General features: G+C 41.6%; 1 protein-coding gene across 5 annotated transcripts in view; it reads left to right on the plus strand.

Moving 5' to 3' along the window:
• The window catches only part of CNKSR2 (connector enhancer of kinase suppressor of Ras 2), a 240,891-nt gene that overhangs the window by 208,557 nt on the left and 10,366 nt on the right, over positions 1-21,968 (plus strand). The window contains exon 21 of one of the 5 annotated variants that reach the window (XM_081909173.1): positions 18,886-20,858. The exons of the other annotated variants lie outside the window; for them this stretch is intronic. Coding sequence (XP_081765299.1) covers positions 18,886-18,890 — 5 coding nt within the window. The 3' untranslated portion in view covers positions 18,891-20,858. Of the gene's footprint in view, positions 1-18,885; positions 20,859-21,968 lie in introns of those variants that run through there. 5 annotated transcript variants of the gene reach the window in all.

Consider the following 21,968-nt stretch of genomic DNA (forward strand, 5'->3'; position numbering starts at 1 on the left):
GTAAGCACTAATTATATTTAAAATTGATTAGAAATAAATTGCATGTAGAAAAGGGAAACTGTTTAATTGTGAATATGACTTTTAATCATACCTTTTTTCTGTACATAGTAGAAATAATTAGCTTTTGACACAAAAATTAACTTTTTATGCATGCTAACTTGATAAATCAAATTTTAGAACAGCTTTATTTGCAGCACAGTTATTCTTCATGTTTATTATCATTATTTTTTGGGTTTTTTTCCATGGAGGGGTATTTTGCCTATACTAGTGTGCTTCTGTCTTGGATGCTAGTTTCTTTCACAGGCATGAATTTCTTGTTTTGTGATAAGTGTGTTTGTGTTGTTCTTCAAACTTTGGAAAGAAAATCTTTGATGGTGAATATGAAATATTTATTTCTAGTCCTAGGGCTCTTGCATTCTGGAAGGCTCCAATCCTGATAGTTTAAGTTAGGCAGTAGTGTCTTTCCTAATTCAGTTTGCTCCTGCCTTCATTGAAAGCAGTCAGGCTGCCATTAAACTCCCATCTCTACTCTGCTGAGACAATATTTTTCTTTCTTTGTATGACTTTTCAGTCTGTCTTTCTGCCTTTTGCCCTACTTGCATTTGGCTTATTTTCTACCTTATGTAGCTCGCTGGTTCACATTTTCTCTACTTTCTCCTTAAAAACCCCCAAACACTTTAAAAAACATTAGCATCAACACCTTTGCCTCCTCTTTGTCTAGCCTCTTCTCTATCCCCCTCCCTTTTTTTTGGCTCTTTGGTGGAGAGTGGTGAGAGTGGAATACCAGCCTCTTTAAACACAGCTTTAGCAGGCAGCCTCAGGTCCAGGTGTGAGTGCTGTATCAGTGTTTCAGAAGTGTCCCTTTAGTGGGAATGACAGCAGACTGCCTTTCCTCTGCAGTGTCTCGCGGTTCCAGCCAGCCAGTAGCCCACAAGGCAACAGAGGCTCCTGACTGGATCTTAAGAGTAGTATTCCATTGCTAGGGTAAAGTCATCCTCCCCCAGTTAGATTTGACTACAATATTTTGTCCTAGATAGGTCCTAGTTTCTCCTTTGTTGCTGTTATGGATTTCTTGTACAATTAGGCTGGCCTAAATTCCAACATAGATAGATGCTGATTTAAAAAGGCAACATGCAATGAAAGATTGTTCACTAATACTGCACCATTTTCTACTGCATACTGAAAACCCAGTAAACGAATGGGTGTAAAATATAAGCATAATAGCTACTGAACATACAAGCCAAAACTCAAGTTTCTTGTTACTATGGTTATCAGTATTCTGCTCATATTATTGGCACTTTATTTTACAGTATATGTACATGTCACATATTTTACTGCTCTACTCCTTTGTCATTAATTGGAGCCTCACATTACAAAAGTGGCAGGAATTTTTCCTGACATAGAGAGATATGGTTTAAAAACTTGTCCTGCTTAATTTCTGCATCTTAAGATAATGTTAAAGGCACCAGAAAAGAAAAAGAAAAAAGTGATAAGTGTAGATAGCAATACTTTTTCAAAATGTTAAATGGTTTACTGGGAACATTGCATACTTAACATTTATGAAGCAAAACCTGGTGAACAATAGTTGCCACTTCACAGCTTTCGCTGCTATTTTGTTCATTGCCCTGAGCAGGGATAAAATTCAGACTGGCAATATTTTTTAAAAAAATAAGTCATAAGGGGAAGTAAATTGAGGAATACAGGAAGAGAAGTAAACTCTGAGCCTTATATATGTGTTTATATAAAATTATGCTTCCTGTGCTGAGAAGCCATACTGTGAGCTATACTTGTAATATGCTAGAAGATGAAAGATACTGTTTTCTGGTGCAACATACAAATTTTTGAAGTAGCGTAAAATAGATTCCTTCATCTCAGAGGGTTTTGAAGATCCTCTCAGAATTTCTTTCATTTCATTCAGACCTACTTCAGCCATCTCTCATTTTGTAGAATGTGAAGAGAGAAAACTATTTTTGCTGTGTATATTCCATCTACTAGGTTAAGAAAGGCAATGCTACAGAGAAGAAAGCACATAGCACTGGTGGAAAATACTTAATGCAAGTGCTGAAACTGGCCATAAATTTTGCCTTAGCTGTTTAACATTCTGAGCAGAATAACAGTGTGTTGCTATCTGCCACAGTGAAAGCTTAAAAGGTCAATGAGAGATGTATTTCCCTGAACACTTGAGGACTTACATCAGAATACACAATTTTCTAGTTTCCTGGCTCATATCTAACATGTTTTTGGAGCTGTGTGTGGAAGGAGCTGAAGCCATTAAAATTATTTATTAGTTAATTTTTAATTAATAATTTTTAAAACACCCTCTTCATTTAGATATCAGAACAGTGTACAAAATAAGACCAAAGTGGTCATACCACCATAGTAATAGTGAATAACTTGATGCTAATAAGGATAACAGTCTGCACCAATCATACGTCTACATGCTTTACACTGTATGCATGATAAACACTCTGGCAAACGTGAGTGTACCTGAAGATTAAATGATACGGTGGCTCTTACAAAGTGACTTAGAACAATCACATGAGACATGCAACTCATGTGTACCAATTAAAGAAGCTACATTTTAATTTGAAATGGTAGATGTTGCATGGCTTACTATATGCCTAAAAATAATGGATCCTGGTATACAATTACCATAAGCACTGATAACTGGGAAACACTGGCCTGTGAGCATTCCAACTGGAGAACAGCCTCTACCAAAGGTGTCACAGACTTTGAAGGAGCATGAACTCAGGGTGAAAAGGAGAAATGAGCTAAGAGAAAGGCACGTTTGACAACCCCTCACCAAGATCAACTCCCACCTGGAAACCTCTCTCTCCCCTGTGGAAGAACGCATGGATCCAGAACTGACCTCCACAGTCACTTACGGACTCACTGTTAAGATGGTGTTCATGGAAGACAATCTTACTCAGCTACGAGTGATCACCAAAGAAAGAAGGGAAAGAACAAGTACCATACACCCTACTTTTTATATAGATTATATAATTTATACTTACAGCATTTTTATTGTGGTTCCTTTTTTATCTGGGAAGCATAAAGCAGTGTTGAACATCCTTTGGTTTAGCTGCCGCTGTGTAAACCTAAGTTGCTGCGTTTTTCCCCAAGGGCTTGCTGGGTAGGATAGACTTCGAAATGATATAGATCACTTGAGTTGTCTGCACCAGACAGAATCTATTAAGTATAGTTGATGTTCTGGCTACTTTGTTAGTTCTTTGAATCTTCCCTAGCAGGCAGGCAGAAGGACCATTAACATGTTATATTTCTCCCTCTGGAACTCTTCAGTGTAATAAATGCACATGTATCCAGTGGCATCTTGGATGTTCAAAGCTATAAAAAATGACAAGTGATGTATCACTTTAGAAATATGAGTAAGTTCTGTTGAGTAGTTGAAAGTATACTACAACTGGGAAAGGACTTTCTGTTCTATAACAGCCAATATGTTTTTTATAAGTCACCTTCATTTGTTAAAAAAACATGTACCCAGTATAACCTGACATGATCACTCCTTGTGTTCTTAACAGAACCAAACATAAGAAATAAAAGTCTAAAAATGAACTGTATAAAATATGTATTTTATGCTTGGTTACATTTAAAGCTCCAATACAAATCCTTCCACTGTCAGGTGGCATTGTGGCCTGGCCACAGCCATGTCTGCAACCTGGGAGCATTGCCTGGGTGGATTCCAGCCTGCTTGCAGATTGGCCAGTGGTGGGCAGGCATGGGCTGGAGTTCCTCAGGGGACAGACCCAACGGACCAATAAGCGTCACTTTGGGTCCACTCCCAGGGGAAATAAATTGAGGCCTGACCAGGTTTTCTTCCCAGTTCATCAGTCTTTGTTACTGCTTTTGCTGCTTTCAAAGGTTAGTCACTTAAATTGATTTCCCAAATTTTCTTTCATTATAAATTTGGTTTCACTTCTAATCCAGTTTCATCACTATTTCTGATACTCCAATTTGATTATTGTTGACATGGGGCCTATGTGCTGTTGACAGTGTGGGATGCATGTGGTTAGAAGGCCAAAAAGGCAAGCAAGGCAGGGGTTTGATTTAAACTGATTTAAATTAGGCAAAATACAGTGGTGCCTCGCAAGACGAAATTAATTCGTTCCGCAAGTCTCTTCGTCTTGCGAGTTTTTCGTCTTGCGAAGCACGGTTTCCCATAGGAATGCATTGAAAATCAATTAATGCGTTCCTATGGAAAACGCCTTCCCCCGACCTCTTCTGGCGGGCGGCATTTTAAAATCACCCGGGACAGCGGAGGACTTCTCCGCTGTCCGGGGCGATTTAAAAGCCCCTGGGAAGGCAGGCAGGGGGGACAAAGGCTTTCTCGCCCCGCCGCTCGGCTTCGGGACATCGTTCCGATGCCGGGCGGCGGGGGGAGGCTTTCTCGCCCGGCCGCCCGGCTTCGGGACATCGTTCCGATGCCGGGCGGTGGGGGGAGGCGTTCCTGCCCCACCGCCCGGCATCGGAACGATGCCCCGAAGCCGGGCGGCTGGGGGAGGCGTTCCTGCCCCACCGCCCGGCATCGGGACGATGCCCCGAAGCCGGGCGGCTGGGGGAGGCGTTCCTGCCCCACCGCCCGGCATCGGGACGATGCCCCGAAGCCGGGCGGCTGGGGGAGGCGTTCCTGCCCCACCGCCCGGCATCGGGACGATGCCCCGAAGCCGGGCGGCTGGGGGAGGCGTTCCTGCCCCACCGCCCGGCATCGGGACGATGCCCCGAAGCCGGGCGGCTGGGGGAGGCGTTCCTGCCCCACCGCCCGGCATCGGGACGATGCCCCGAAGCCGGGCGGCTGGGGGAGGCGTTCCTGCCCCACCGCCCGGCATCGGGACGATGCCCCGAAGCCGGGCGGCTGGGGGAGGCGTTCCTGCCCCACCGCCCGGCATCGGGACGATGCCCCGAAGCCGGGCGGCTGGGGGAGGCGTTCCTGCCCCACCGCCCGGCATCGGGACGATGCCCCGAAGCCGGGCGGCTGGGGGAGGCGTTCCTGCCCCACCGCCCGGCATCGGGACGATGCCCCGAAGCCGGGCGGCTGGGGGAGGCGTTCCTGCCCCACCGCCCGGCATCGGGACGATGCCCCGAAGCCGGGCGGCTGGGGGAGGCGTTCCTGCCCCACCGCCCGGCATCGGGACGATGCCCCGAAGCCGGGCGGCTGGGGGAGGCGTTCCTGCCCCACCGCCCGGCATCGGGACGATGCCCCGAAGCCAGGCGGCGGGGGGAGGCGTTCCTGCCCCACTTCCCGGCATCGGGACGATGCCCCGAAGCCGGGCGGCGTGGGGAGGCTTTCCCGCCCCGTCGCCCGGCATCGGGACATGGTTCCGATGCCGGGCGGCGGGGGGAGGCTTTCTCGCCCCGTCGCCCGGCATCGGGACGATGCTCCGAAGCCGGGCGGCGAGGGGAGGCTTTCCCGCCCCGTCGCCCGGCATCGGGACATGGTTCCGATGCCGGGCGGCGGGGGGAGGCTTTCTCGCCCCGTCGCCCGGCATCGGGACGATGCTCCGAAGCCGGGCGGCGAGGGGAGGCTTTCCCGCCCCGTCGCCCGGCATCGGGACATGGTTCCGATGCCAGGCGGCGGGGGGAGGCTTTCCCGCCCCGTCGCCCGGCATCGGGACATGGTTCCGATGCCAGGCGGCGGGGGGAGGCTTTCCCGCCCCGTCGCCCGGCATCGGGACATGGTTCCGATGCCAGGCGGCGGGGGGAGGCTTTCCCGCCCCGTCGCCCGGCATCGGGACATGGTTCCGATGCCAGGCGGCGGGGGGAGGCTTTCCCGCCCCGTCGCCCGGCATCGGGACATGGTTCCGATGCCAGGCGGCGGGGGGAGGCTTTCCCGCCCCGTCGCCCGGCATCGGGACATGGTTCCGATGCCAGGCGGCGGGGGGAGGCTTTCCCGCCCCGTCGCCCGGCATCGGGACATGGTTCCGATGCCAGGCGGCGGGGGGAGGCTTTCTCGCCCCGTCGCCCGGCATCGGGACGATGCCCCGAAGCCGGGCGGCGGGGGGAGGCGTTCCTGCCCGGCCGCCCTGCCTGCCTTCAAAAGCCGTCCGGGATAGCGGGAAGCGCTTCCCTGCTATCCCGGACCGCTTTTAAAATGCTGGCGGTGGGGAGCAAAGCCTTTCGCCCCCGCCGGCCTTCCTGGACCTCTTCTGAAGTCCAGAGGGGGGGGAAGGCTTTGCTCCCCACCGCCAGCATTTAAAAGAGATCCCCGGAGATTTCCCTATGGGCTTTCGTCTTGCGAAGCAAGCCCATAGGGAAAATCGTCTAGCGAAGCGTCGCAAAAACCGAAAAACCCTTTCGTCTTGCGGGTTTTTCGTCTTGTGAGGCATTCGTCTTGCGGGGCACCACTGTATGTGGTGATTAATGATAGTGAAAGGCATAAATCTTGGTTATTACATTCTCTCTGAGAAGAGAGTGGCCTAGAACAGAGGAATTTAAATTGTGTCCAAACACAACATAATAGTCCTGAGGGTCAGTCCATAAAGTGGGCAAAAGCTCCCTTTCTTTAATTACTTTTGAGTCTGTTATAAATTATAACTGAAGTGATCTCTCCGCTTGTTGAAATTTGCATCTGGAATGTGAACTGACTTACGAAGAGATGATCATTGAAAGGCTGAAAGCAAAACAGAAAGAATGTTTTAATAGTTTACGACAAAGAAAGATTTTAAGTGGATAAGGGGCATTCCAACTGTTAGAAATTTTTATTTTATTCTTAACCTTCCATCCCTTTGATGAAAGTACTGGCTGCAAACTGAAACTAGTTTTATTTATGCCTCTGTGGGAAAAGAATGCTGTCTGGAGATAAGGAGATGGGAGAGTCAAGCTGTTAAGGCAGAGACAGTAAGGCTTTAAGGTGGAGAGTGAGTTATTAATAAGACCAAGAACACTCAGTATGGCAAAAACACTGTTGGACACCCCATTGACTGTTGGCATCATGCAGCGATTACTGGATGAGCAATTAAAATTTGAGATCAGAGCTGAGATGGCTAAAAGGGTGAATGAAAATAGACCAGTGAAAGATGAGGTTAAAGAAGACACTGAACCTTTGGAAAATAAGATTGATAAATGACTGCCAGAATAGGAGAGTGGAATGGAAGAAGAGAAAATGGAAGTACTGGGTTTTTTTTTATAAATTAGGATGGAAAACCACAACGAACAGGAAATTGGAAGATATGGAACTGGGTGTGAATTAATGAATGAATAACTCTTAATTACAGGAAAGAGACCCCTGTATGAATAAAGATGAAGGATTTATTGCTTCTCAACATTGAAGGTAAAAGTTATTGTGCTGGACAGGAGGAAGACTATTTTTGACATTTATCAGTGATAATAATTGGAGAACCTCTTTTAGAGTTTGTGTAAGGAAGGGAAAAGGAATGGACTTGAGATGTCTGGATCTGAAGCCGGGATAATATTGCCTCACAGTAGAAGGAAAAGCTGGATACCTTTCTGGAGTGAATATTTTGAATAATTTATATATATATAAAACTGACAGATGGATAAATAGAAGCCCTTTTTATTTCTCTTTTCCTTTATTTTCTTTTTTCAGCCTTTTATTATTTTTATCTTCTTGCTTTTTTCCCTTCTGTTTGTTCTTGCTTTGTTTTTGGTATCCTATACTCTGGGTCACCGAAGGGATTGTATACACATGAAGGTGTTGGCTGGCTGGTGAAGGACCCCGTGTGAGAGTCAGGTAGGGGAAGCTCTCCCAGGATGGGAGGCTGGGAGAAGAAAGGGATGCTCCCAAGTGAGAGCTAGGAAGGTACATCCCCTTCTGTGTGAAACAAGGAATAAGATACCTTTGTATTTACTTAACTCTTCCTTTTTCTTTTTCGCTTTTTATTTAGATTAGTTTGTTGTTGATTTATTGTATTGTATGATGAAAAACTTTTAATAAAAATTATGGGGAAAATACATTACTAGTTCTTTGTTTTGTTTTTCTTTGTTTATGCTTGCAATGAAAAGACAACTCCTCTTTGAGCATTCTATTCTTTCTTATTAGAGATAACATAGTAGATTTATTCCTTAGTGGTGTTTTTCATTATGAATTACTCTGTTGTTTTCTATTATTGATTTCCTCCCACTCTTAAAATAACTAAATGAAGAGCTTGCTTCATTCCTTGAAGCATATTCTTTCAGTAGTGGTTGCAGAAACGAGCTTTGTATGACATTCTTTGTGTCACTTAAACCATGTTACTCTTTTGTGTTTCAGCTACAGCCTTATGTAATTACTATATTCATCTGAAAAAGTTACTATCTAAAGTGTTTTGAAGCAAGACACCTTTCCTCTGAGATAATATCTGGCTAAACTACAGACTTTTTTTAAGCATAAATATTTTCATTTTGGGAGTTAAGTGTTTTGATACATTGGTAACATAGCTGTCAACCTTTGCTTTTTTGTGGGGGAAGTTCCCTTATTCCAGCGCTGTTTCCCGCTGCTATCCCGTAGACTGTCCCCGGGACAGGTGAGGCTGCTAATCCCTTATTTTCGAGGCTGCTGGTCCGTTATTTTCAAATCTGAAAGTTGACAACTATGATTGGTAATGAATATGCTCTTCTAGTACGAAGTTCTGTACAAAGAAACAGTCTTCTAGTTGAAAGAACTGTATGTTACTTCTCATTTTGTAAATACCTTATGGTAGAGGGTTGAGGAGCATTTTTCAGCCAGAGGGTTACATTCCCATGTCCTGAAGTGAAAAGGAAAAAGTGGTTGATGCAATGATGAAGACAAATGTAGGAGGAGCAATGAATGTGATTCTTGCATATCTAAGAGGTTTCTACACAAACCTGACTCCACCCTTGCAATGAAAATACCATATCACAATACAAGGAGTGATATAGGGAGAAGGCCAAGGGCCACACAGGAGGACTGCATTCAGCCTCCATGCCTGCTGTAGTATGTCCTATATTCTCTGCCATCTATATTAGCCATATGCTGAAGTATGACGAAAAGCCAACAAGGACTTGATTATGGTGGTAACTTTGCCACACTGCAGCTCTCTGTTCCCAGTTGGGATTGCTTTGTCCATCATCTTTCAGCAACTTAAACATTTGTGGTGCCTCTTGTTGAAATGCAAAGTTTCCTTTTTAACTTAGAAACTCACTGAAAGCTTGACATCTGTTCCTAATTAATAATAACATTATTTTATTATATATTTATTAATATTAAACAACAGAGCAAAGCATATGTGCTAGCTCAATGCAGGTCCATAGGAAGGTATGCATTTACTATAAGAGTCTATAAATCTTACGGACAATGCCTGCTGTATGTGTACCATATGTCATAAGCCATATTTCAGCACACTCCTTTCTGAATTGAAAGTGTACCTATGCCACTTTGAAACTCTTACTACTTTTGCAGCGCCATCACATGCATGTCTATTCAGAAGCAGCTCCCACTGTGTTCAGTGACGCTCCTCCATTATATGTGAATAGGATTGTAGCCTTAGCAGTAAGAGAAAGAATTACCCACCCTCAGAGGAGACCATCCCTCCTTGATTCTGCACAAGTTACTGAATCTGGGCATACGAATTATGCATAGATGCAGTGAACTGTCTCTTCACTAAGTGGGTATTTTGAGTTCAGGGGAAACTTGAATTGATTTAATTCGGTTCTCACAGCACACTGAAGTTTCTTTGCACACAGTGTGGGAATTACTGACCTAATAAAATGAAAAGCAGCATGTTTACCCTAAGTTGCTGTTGAATTCAGAATTAGGTTTATAAAAACATTATCTCTTCAGAGGTGATCAGCCTGCAGTATCCTCACTACTAATTTAGGGCTTCTGCTCAACGTCTCCTTCCTTAGTCTGTCAAAAACTTTATTTAATGAGTACACTCTGCCAGGGTATGTCTCCATCAGTTTTTTCAGAGATGAATAGATTTCTTTTTTGAAAAGAGTGGCATTTTGCATTCAAAGCCATATTTTTGGTACTTTTAATAGCTAAGTTTGCTTACTTAATTCCCATTGGTACCACTCCACGCTGCCAGTGGAATCAAGCAGCTTTGGGGGACCAATTTTAATTGAAACCTTGGTGTAAATGAACAGGGTTAACCCCCTCCCTTTGTGCTGTGATCCTCAATACAATTAGGGGCTCTGCAGCTGCTACTGTATTAATGTTTTTAAAATGTTTCAGTCACACAATTAATATCCTGTCTTAATGGCATTTCCTGTCTCTTATGCCCTTTGTGTTTGTAGAGTATAACCTAGTAGATTACACCTCACAACTCACCATTGTTATAACACAGCCTTCCCCGGGCCTGTTTTTGGCCTAGTCTAGGTACTCATAAACAATAATGTTTCTCCTTTCCTCTTTGAAATGTTGGAGGGTATGAAAATGATGAACTGCTTTCACCAATTTTTCATGGAGCTATAGCACTATTTTAGTATGTAGCTCACAGAAACATGGAATATATTTTGATGAGCTTCTGAACAGCTCCCAGCTGTCCTAGGAAAGCTGTCACAAAACCAAATCTTACATTTTTGACAGCAGTATCAGTGAAGTAGTGAAGCAAGAAGAGCTATTTTTAAATCATCAATATCAAGTGTTAAAGTTAATGCCATAAGGATTGGTGAATCAATAAGCTTTTAAAATTAAGATACAGACAAGGTTAGAGACATTTAAGTCTTTGCTGACAAGCATGATGCTTACAAGGTGCACGGGCTATTCTATAACAGCAAATTATAATTGGAGCTGGTATATGTCCTGGCTTTGTATGATTAAAACTAGGGATATACTTGTGAGAGGCAAGCATTACTTTTTGTAGGTTTAATGTAAGCAAGCAAGAACACTGACAGCTTGAGATATCCATCCATCTGTGCAATACAGCATGTAGGTAGGAAACATTTTGCAGGAGAAGAGGCATGATTTAAATAAGGTGGAGAGAAATAACACTAGACTAGTGCATGGCTGTGGAGACATTCTGTGATAGATATCCCCTATAGATTTCATATATACTATTTCATGTGCATATGGAACTTCTCAAGAGATTGACACTCGATTAAGTGCAACTTCAGTAGCATAATGATGATATTCTGTGAACCGCACTGAGACCTCTGGGTATAGGGCGGTATACAAATTCAATAAATAATAATAATAACAACAAGCTGCACTTACCTTTTTCACAGATCCAGGTGCATCAATCTCTGTATTTAAGCAGTATTTGGAAGCAGTGCTTGACTAGCTTCATGAAAATTGGTTGAACAATCTAGGGTTTAGCCTTCCCTTTTGATAAGGTACACTGGAATGCCACTGGAGTGAGATTTGCTACTAATTTCTGGGGCAATAGTGCCAATTAATTTTTTTTGTTTTGTTAACTGCATTGGATTCGTATCAGCAGCCCTTCATAGACTGAAAGGGGCCTTTCAAGCTATTCACTCTCCCCCCTCCCACTTTGAGGATTGGCCATTTCAGAGCCTCAGTGATAACACAGAACCATAGCTAAAGGTTTTTCCCTATAAAAATCTTCCATCCGATTTATTTTGAAAATCATAACTTAATATATTTTATTTAGTCCCATTGTATTGTCTGAAGGTACATGAGGCCACCACCTTGCTTAAGCTAAGCAGGTCTAATCATTGTCTGGAACAGTAACCACTTGGGAGTTTGTCTGTTCATTGTCTGGAACAGTGACCACCTTGAACACCATGATGGAAGAAAGGTGGGTTATTAAGATTTAAAAACAAATATATGGCCCTGCCTTTGATGAATGTTCAGAATTTAGAACTGGATAGAAGTCATAGCCATGCCTCCTAACTGTAATAGGGTAACAAGGACATAGTCAGTTACCTTTTTTCAGCAACTGCACTGGCTGCTTATTAGCATCTGAAATACATTCAAGGTGCTAGTCCTAACTTACCAAGTTTGGGAGGGAGGACACACGCTCAATATAAACATTCCTCTCCTTTTAATATCAACAAAGGGTCTATTACCCATGCATAGTATCAAAAGGATGCAAAAGGGTCTTATTCAGGTGGCCAAAGTAGGGCTACAAGAACACAAGGCTTAGTCTTTGAATAAGCATACCAGATAAAACAGCAAGTAGCCCAGGCCATATAAAAGTTATTGACAGATAGACCAGTCACTGCTGCAAGCATAGGGCAATAAAATTAAGGTCTTAACCTGCCAGCTAAAATGTATAAAATGTAGTACAGGTGAACTTCTCTAGGGAGCAGATTCTGCTACAGAAAAGCCTCTTTTCTTGGTTGTTACCTGCCTCACTCACACTTCTGAAATAGTTTAAAAACTTCCATGAATCGTGATCTGTTAAATTTACCATGATTATTTGGGGGCAGGAAATGAATCAGGAAGATTCACTGCAATCGCCCCCCCCCCCGAGTTTTGTGCAAGCAAACAGTGCTTCATGGTTATCACCTTTGTCATCAAAGAAATATATTCTTGCAATTCATATTCAGTTGTGATTCAAAATTTGGCACATAATAGATTCAGCACGTAGTGTTGACATCTGTCCATCGCAGCAAAGCTATTTTCTCTAAAGTGACCTAGGTGCAAGGAATAAAGTTGGGGAAGGTAGATATTTTGTAGTTGTTCTTTGGTCACACCAATACTCAAGTTTGAGCATTTTCATCCCTTAATGTTATTATGAAAAGCATCCCTTGTTTCCTATCTATGTTGCTGTGGCAACTTGTGATTAGGTAGCAGCAGTTGATGGGTTTCAGGCTTTATCACTGCCGAATTCAGAGGCAACACTTCACCCTGCCAGTTTCTGCAGTGAGCTATGAAATATTCTGCTTCCTGTCCTTCCCACAGACTTTCTCATCACCAAGGCGACGGGTATCTACCCACACAATTGAGTCTGAGATCAGCAGCATAAAGTAGGATTGTTCAGATTCTGGCACGCACACTCTGAATTCTGAATTATTTGCTGTGGTAGCACTGTGCTGTGTAAATGCTCTTCCTTTTTTATTTTAAAACAATCAGGTTAGTGGTGTAGGGATTAGCGTGCTGGATTGGGACCTGGGAGACCAGAGTTCAAATCCACACTCATTTGTGAAGCTCACCAGGTGACCTTAGGCCAGTCACACTTCTCAGCCTCACTTGGCTCACAGGGTTTCTGGATAAAATAGGGAGGTGGATATGTAGGCCACTTTCAGCTCCCTGGAGAATGAATGGGATATAGAGTAATAATAAATAAAATAATAATATATTATATTTAGATTTAACAGATACTTATATTGATGTAGCATATGGAAGTCATTGTCTTCCCAAACCTTTGGAGTTGAATAGCTGTCAGCATGGTGTATTTTAAAGGCCTTCAGGCAGGATTAGGAAACTTCTGATGCCAAACATGTTTTCAAGAAGCTAGCCTTTTGACTTAAGATTAAGATTAACTATACAGAGCTTGTACAGACTTCCTTTTGCATCGTGCTTTCTAGGCATAGGTCCATGCTTCAAAGCTCTGTGTCTTGAGTGTTTTTTGTTTGTTGCAGGAAAAACCTTCATTTTACCTCTGAATCACAGTACGTGACTATCCACTGAAAACCCAATTGCTGTTTGCTCCAATTCAGTGTTGAAACACTGTTGTGCCAGGGAAAGTGCCAGAAAACACACACACGCACACACACACATGCTTAGATACGGAACTTTAAAGCCCAAAGGATGTCTAGATGAGCTTATCTCATGCACCTGTCAAATAGAGAGGGCTCTGGTTCTTGCCTATAAAGGGCACCTAGCTTGCAGAAAGCACCAAATAGGCAGTTGATTAGAGAGAAGGTATCAGAGGAAGGAAAGTGACACTTGAAATGGGGGAAATGGACCACAGAAGGTACAAAATGATTGTTGTTAAGTGCCTGCAAACTTGCTAAGCCATGTGCATAATTTTCATAACATCAATCATCCTAGACTTCCCCCACAGTTTAAGATTGTACATGGCATGGAAGAGGCAAGAGGAGGCAGATCAAGCAGGGAAAGCTTGAGAGAAAGAACAAGGTTTTAGAAGGTTCAGGAGCCTCAGAATTACAATTATGAGAAGAATTGTGTTTATAGAATAAAGCACAAAAGGTTCTTTTTTGCCACAATGAACAGATTTACAAAAATAAGAATACAGTGGGTTCCCTAGTTTGTTTGTTTTGCTTTTCTGTTCCTTTGTTTATTTACTTGGTTATGCAACTAGAAGAGTTTCACATTAAAAAATAACAAACCCATTCTTGTTCACATATGGAAAGACTGAAACGATAGCAAAGCTGTTGGTTGTTTCTATCTTTAAGCAAAGCTGTAATGCACTAGAGATCTCATAGCATTTGCATCACTTGACTTCTGTAATAAGAGCCAGCGTCCTAATGAAATCCCTGTATAGTTCTGATTTTCTCTAATTACACTGGTGAGTGCAGCATATTATGTGTTTAGTACCCAGATGCTTTCCTAATAGGCTGAAATCAGAGTTTTCTTTCCAGTTTACACAGCAATAAAAGGACTGAAATCAGTGGCTTGTAGAATATTTAATATAGTCATGCTTATGTAAGAACACTAGCACAAATGTAATTCTCATCAAAATCTGAAAGTAGTAACATTTTATCTGTTTGAAATTCTGTTGAATGGGTTCTGAATTTACTGATGCAAATAGAATGAACAAATATGAAACCATCATTTTAACTGTGAGTTGTTGGCATTTGTCTCTGGGGGTGAAGTCAAACTGCTGTGTTAGCAGCACCAAAGTGACTTCCTTGGTCCATACCGAAGTGACCTACTGTGACTCAGTGGAGGCTGCTGCTTTCACTGTGTGTCCCTGAGACTGCCCTTGTTTCTTGTCTTGGCGCTCTTTTCTGGCTCATAGGCAAAAGAGTCTTCCTTGCAGGTGGTAGATCTTGAACCTGTGACCCAGGAGTGTTGCATATGTTCTGTGTAGCCCCCTATGCAGGTGCTGTGTTTTCTCCTTCCTCCCCTCTGTGTATTGTGTTCCTAAAACAGTGTTTGTTACAGGTAAAAAGGGATTTGTACTACTCACCTTTCAAAGTCTGCTGGCCCTACCAGGGAATGTCTCACTAGGACTCATAGACTGCCTCATACCAATACCACCTGTGTAGCCTGAGATACCTGGTCCATCACAGTCCAAGAAACCGTATCAGCACATATGAGAAGTCATTGTTACTAGGCTTTCAACCATTGACCCTGAGTCCTGCATCTCCACCCTCACATGGTGTCATTTGAGGCCTTCTGAAGCTAGATCAAACCAGGGTTTGAAATATTATTATGGGAACTGGTCCACATATGTTGACGCCATAATAAATTTGTTAGTATTTCATGTGACACAAGATTCGTCATTGTTTCTGTCAGCATCTGATAGTATTTACGTTGCTTAACCTTTGCTGTAATCAAGACCAGCAATCTTAGCATCATTCTGGAAATACTTTGCTTTCGTCATCTGACAAGGAACCAGTTGTTGCTCTAATAATTCTCTGCTGTGTTTGGCCCCTGAACAAAATAAACCTCAGAGAAGATGCATTGAATTGGTTCTAACAGGCGCTTATTTGACATATCCTGTTTCTGATTCTTGGAGTTTTTGAAATAGCAAAAACATTAAGGGCGTGTCCACATTTCCAATTGTCCTGCACTTATTAGAATTTGCATAGGCTCAATAGTACTGATCTGAAAGCTTTCCATTTATACCCCGAACTTTATCGGAACAAATGCAAAACCTCTTAAAACTTTAATAGAAATTTGTTCCCCTTCCAATCTGATCCTTTTTTTAGTTCCTGAACAGAAAATGTGCACTTTCCCTTGTGGTGCATTGTGTGAGTGGTCCTCTTTCCCCTCCACGCCTTCTGTGCACCTCTGGTTCTCTGCCCCACGCTTTTTAAAAATGTATCTGCCTTTTGTGCTCATCACATTGCAATCGATTATATGTGTTTGCAAGTGAGCATGAAAGCAGCTTCCCTTTCCAGTGCCAATAGTAGACGTACCATTTGGGGCAATGCGGAGCCTGCGGGCACCCAAACCATCGTCTCTCTCCCAGGAGAGACATATGGATTGGGTGTGCTGCAGGCCCCATGGTGAGTGCCGCCCACCATTTTGTCACCCCCCTCAGTGGTGACACCGGAAGCAGCTCCCCTCACCCCCCTTCCTCCGCCCCTGATGTGTGGCTCTGCTGTGATGCAGGGACGGAGAAAAGGGTGGGGACAAGGAAAAAAGTGGAACAGTGGGATGGACAGGATATTACATGTTTCAAGGAATTCACAGTTGAAAAGAAGTGTGGATGGACCCTAAGGCAGGGAAATTGTTACAATACAAATTTCAAAAGGGTAGCCATGTTTTTATGGTAGACTAATGCACTGTGACACAAGCTTTTGTGAGCTAGACCCACTTTGCCACAGGCATGGTCACTTAATTGAGTACTTACAGTATGTGTATGTGTACACACACACACACACACACACACAGAGAGAGAGAGAGAGAGAGAGAGAGAGAGAGAGAGAGAGAGAGAGAGAGAGTTCAGAAGTAAGGGAGCCAAATTTAATTTCCAAAGCATTGGGAAAAAAAGAGTGACAGGCAATGCAAGAGATGATAGCAGCAGGTGTATCAGCACCATGCAGAGTACATATAAACACAGAATCTAGTCAGTCCGTTTCAGTTTAATGACCTACTTCTCTGATTAGTGCCAGGGTAATGATTGGCATAGCCAAATCAACAGGGATAATCAGTTTCCTTTTTTCCTGGGAGTTTGGTGACTTTGTCTGTTACAGAATGTCCTAGAAAACTGAAATGCTTCCTATTAGTTCTCAAGTGTAACCAATCTGCACCTGTATAGGAATAGTTTTTTATCTATTTTTATTTTTATCACTTGTTGTTTGCAACCCTGGGCATAAATTTATGTCTGATTTTGTCTGCCTTTATTCTCTTGCATAAAGCATGATGTTTTGGCTTGTATAAATGGTGAAAGGGAATTATTGGCAGAAGACAGCATACATCGGGTTAGAAGATGTGCAGGTGAATAACCTCTTGGTGGAATGGCCGAAATTGTCAGGGCTCTAGATGGTGTTGCTAGAGTAGCAAGGGGACCAAAGTTGGCACCAGGGTTTGCTTAAAAGTCCCCCCCCCCCCGGTGGTTCATTGCTGTAGCTGCTTCAGATTGATGGGGCTGTGTGAAAGGACAGGCCTACACTGACCGTAGTGAGAGGAAAGGACCATCTCCCAGGATAGATTGCAGATCTTTGATAACATATTGGAAAAGTTTTTATTTGGAACCTGAAGGTGACACAATTAACCAATATAAAATTGGCACCCTAAGCATTCTTATATTTTGCAAAAAGAATGGAATGCCTGGAATCCTTTTCTCTATTGAAGGCTTTTCTTTGATACCTATATTTATTATAAATCAGGAAATTTGAAATGAGATGGAAGTACACTGGGCTCTTAATATAATAGCAAAGTTGTTTTGAGGCTTTAGAGTTCATTTGTTTTACAGATAACGGTGAGAACTGCAGATGATTTGCCAAGCATATAAGAATTGTGATCTGCTTCACATGACACAGTAAGCCAAACTATGGCTTTCCAGGATTGCACAAATGTGCAGAGTGAAGACTCACAGCCACTTTGCTCCTCTGCGGCTTTTATCGTTAATGAGGAGCAAACTTAAATCACAAGCTAAGTCAAACCTTTCCCACTGGTTTCACAAGAGGGACATGATAATAATTTTGTACAGTTAGGAATCGTGTGAATATAGTGAATGGTGAGACATAGGGTTGGATCTGGGCTTAGGCTGAATTTCTCTAACCTGATTTACTTAGGAGTAAGTAAAAGCTCTAAATTCTGGTTAGACTTAACCAAAAGGTGCTTGTTTTTATTTTATTTTATTGAATTTATATACTGCCCTATGCCCGGAGATCTCAGGGCGGTTCACAGAACTAAATAAAAATATGAAACCACAATACCCCCGCTTATGGCTCAACAGCCATGGTCTGTCCATCATAACTGGCATTTTAACTTATTAATTAATCAAAATTAAAAGGGGGAAATCAGATTATTGTAACCACAATCTACAGTAACCTAATTTTTTGTAAATTAGATACAAACCCTACCTTATCAGGGAGGGCAGGTTGTGGGTAGGCTCTATGTATATATGAGCTCCCATATCTGTTGATTAAATTACAGTCATATACATGTGGATGGATAGATAGATGCATCTTATATACGTATATGAATGTATGTGTGTTTCTAGAATGTACTTAGTGTTCCTTTAAATTTTTACATAAGCGTGCCAACTCAACCAGGCATAGGACTCATCAAGTATGAAGATTTTTTAAACATTCATGTTGATTTTAATTAGAACAATCATACTGGATATGCTGCTGAAGGTGTAAACATAAACAAGACTTCAATTTTCAGTATCATTTTTTTATTACAGAAATTAATAGGTGTGTGTGTTTTTTTAAAACAAAAGCACAAACATGTTGAGAAGGTTAGGTTTTTCAGTCTAAATGAATGTTTCCCATTTTCTTAGTACGTAATTTTTGTAATGCATATTAAATAGGAAAATCCTAGTTTATAATTAGATTAAAACTAAATATATGTTGCTTATCATTTTTGTTTAGTTTTATTTTATAATTACTGTCACCATTTTAATTTAAATTGAAAAATCTAGAACTGCATCCTACTAATTTTCTTTCTTTCATCAGAGATCAAAACTTCTAAAGTCTGATACCAGAATAAGTACTATGGGGTTTTTTTCTTGCGCATGTGTGCATGCAAATAAAAAAAGAGCACTGTGGAGCTAACATCATATGAAAATCTTGCCATATATGCTTTCTCTCTTTATCAAGATTGCATGATTGTATTACTAATGCAATTCTAATATGATATAGTAATAACAGCCCATCACAGTTCTTTCACCATATTGTATCACTGCTTTATCATATTAGGCTAAAGCACTGCGAGAGTTGATAGAACCTCCCCATGCCAACTCGGATCCACTTCTCTTGGCACTGAACCGATTGGACTCAGAGATTGATAAACTATTGGTTAGAGAATTTAGATCGGAGAGAATTGGCACGACGGAGACTCATCTTCAGCCTCTTGCAAGCAACCTCTAATGTCCTGCATTCTGAAAGCCAATCAATTCTTCTTGAATAACTGATGTTTTTAAGAAAGAACTGACTTTAAAACATAGACAACCAAATGCCTGGGTAAGGGGCCTCCAGGAAAGTCTTACAAAGGGCAAACCTGTTGCCAGACCTATTGCTTTTATTTTGAAGAATGCATCCTTTCTACAGAGGGATTAGGCACAATATCAGACCCAGGCTACATGGAATACAGTTGCAGAAAATACTGCTCACCAACTTGGGAGAAACAGAAGGGGGAAAGGGTATGGCAGGGGAAGGGCTATGATGATACTCAGGTGTGTTCTGCAGTCTTCAAGGAAGGAAAGAGGGATCAGCTGTGGTAACTATAAAATCATATTTTGAAAATATTTTGAAAACTTCAGTTACTTCCATTCATCCAAAGTGGCAAAAGCTAATACCATTCTTAGTGTATTTCACAGTAGTGAAGGAAGATAACTTGCTGTATAATACTCATTCAATGTATTCTGTCAAGTCCAAATGTGCACAGACTGTTGCAAGACCTAAAGCCGAATTCTAACTGTGTTTACTTAGGAGCAAATCCTATTAATTTCAGTGGGATTTAGGCTCGATCTACACATGATGGTAGCAGAACCATTTATTTAAATCCATATCTCTACCAAAAATGTCCACAAAGGATGTGAACAGATTCCTTTTTTAAAGCAAAGGTTGTATGCCTTTGGGGACTGGTGTCCCTTTCCTCTATGCTCTGTATCTTCCTGCAGTTTGCCCCACAGGACATTTTATTCTAAGCTGAGCTCCAATTCCAGAAGTGAGCTCAATGTGGAGAAAAAAAGGACTGGGGAGAGGCTTTAAGGTGGTTATTAGCAGTGTACATGTGGAAGGTTCAGTTGGCCTAAAAATCACAAACCCAACTCCACACTTAATATGTGATTGAAGCAGACCTGGGTTTAAATACTGTCATGTGTAGCTTAATCCTTGTTTTCAAGTAAGTGTGCTTAGGATTGCAACAGAGTTTGTTAAGCAGTTTATAATGATTTATCTGATGGTGCACAAATACTGATTTTATGACAGTTAATATAATGCCTCACTTTGGTGTGTTTCAAACTGCAGATAGAAATCTTCAATTTCTCCTTACCTTCTAGGATTTAAATGTGAGTGATGTTGCCTTGCAGCATAGACATAAGGTATTCTCTGTAAATCCTTCAGGATCCCTAGGAGGCAATTTGGAGGGGCCAAGATTTCAATGGAATGTCTCCCTAAGTAGATTCAGATATTGTCTATCATTATGTTTTGGGTCTCCTATGGATCATTTTTTGCCTGTATCTCTGTGATTGGATGTGGGTTTTCTTTCTATTTTTGGCTAAGGGTGTACTGTAATGTCAATGCTAAATTCTTGATATTTCATACTAATTATGGAGAGAGAATTTTAAGATGTATTTTGAAATGTTTTATTTCTGTCAGGTCCATGTATGGTATTGCATTATGTTAATACCAATAAAATATATAGAGTTATTTATATACAAATGCATATATTTCCCTTTTTATAAAGGTGTTGCAATTTTTTCACAAGGAAATAATACACAGCAACTGCTTGACAGCAGTAAGAAAACTCTAGAAGCTTTAATATGCTTGAATAATAATAATAATAAACCTGTATACTGTAGAGAGACCAGTAGAAAATGCATGTAATTTTTAATTAAGGTTATTTGACCTGGCATAGGTCTGTCGAGATTTGACTATAAATTCAGCTTCCACTATTTTTATGAGCACAGATCTAATGTTCTTGTTTTATCAAAATATGTTGATAATGTTGATGTTTAGAAAGTAAAACAATGATTAATTTTAAAAACACAGGGAGATTGTATCTTTAGTCAACCGACACAACAGCCCATAAACAGCTAAATCCAGTCAAAGTTAAGCACTTCAAACCCCATTGATTTCAATGGGATTTAGGCTTGCACTTTAACTCCCTTATTTAATCAGCAGGACTAAAGTGATTATATTTGAATGAAGTGTGTCCAAAGATTAAATTAATCATATGTTCTAAGAAATTTACTGTAATTCACTGCTGTTTTGATGCTCAGCAAAAGCAGCCTTCAGTTTTTTATAGAGGGTCTATTTTTTAGAGTTAATAAACTACTGCTTAGTGCATAAAGATTTGCAAGCCGGAAGATTTATCACTCAAGCCTAGCTGATTGGCTTGAAACCTTTACAGTTTATCATTACATTCTGTAATTAGACAGAAATGAAATGTTTTAGAAATGAATCAGGGAGCTAAAAGCTGAGATTAGAATTTAAAGTATCTTCCATTATCAGTTTTCAGTGATAGCTCATATGTAACACTTCGCCTAAGGCTGAAAGGAGCTGATATTCTGGCACCATTGTGCATTTAAATTTCAGCATGGACGTTTCTGTCCCAAAATAGTGTATTGAATGACCATTTCCATTTTGCAGGGATATTCATGGCAGCAGTTAGGTGTCCAAGTCATTAATTGCACATATCTTTGTAAAGCTTCTCTGTACTACTAAAAATAAAGTTTGTAAAATTCCAGTTATTTTTTTCTTAATGCAAACAGGGTTTTTTTAACAAAGGAAAAAAGAGGTGAATTGCTTTCTACTTTCTTCCTTGGAGACAGATATTTCAGTGGTTCTGCTTTGCTGTTTTTTCTTAAGGCCTTTTCTTGTGATGAACCTGGACATTCACTGAATGATTCAGAATGGGCATATTTCTTTATTGCTTTCTCATACCATTTCTGATGTTACAAACTCAAGTTATAAGTATGCTGAGGATTTTTTTTGCAAGGGTTATACCTCGCTATGAAAAGCAACAGGAAGGGCTATGCACACAATATATCCAGCATATCACTCAAGTTATTCCTGTGGAAATAACCCACTAAACTCATTGATGCAAAGCAGCATGC

The sequence above is a fragment of the Podarcis melisellensis genome (assembly GCF_964234715.1).
Source record: "Podarcis melisellensis genome assembly, chromosome: 4".
NCBI classification, from domain to species: domain Eukaryota; kingdom Metazoa; phylum Chordata; class Lepidosauria; order Squamata; family Lacertidae; genus Podarcis; species Podarcis melisellensis.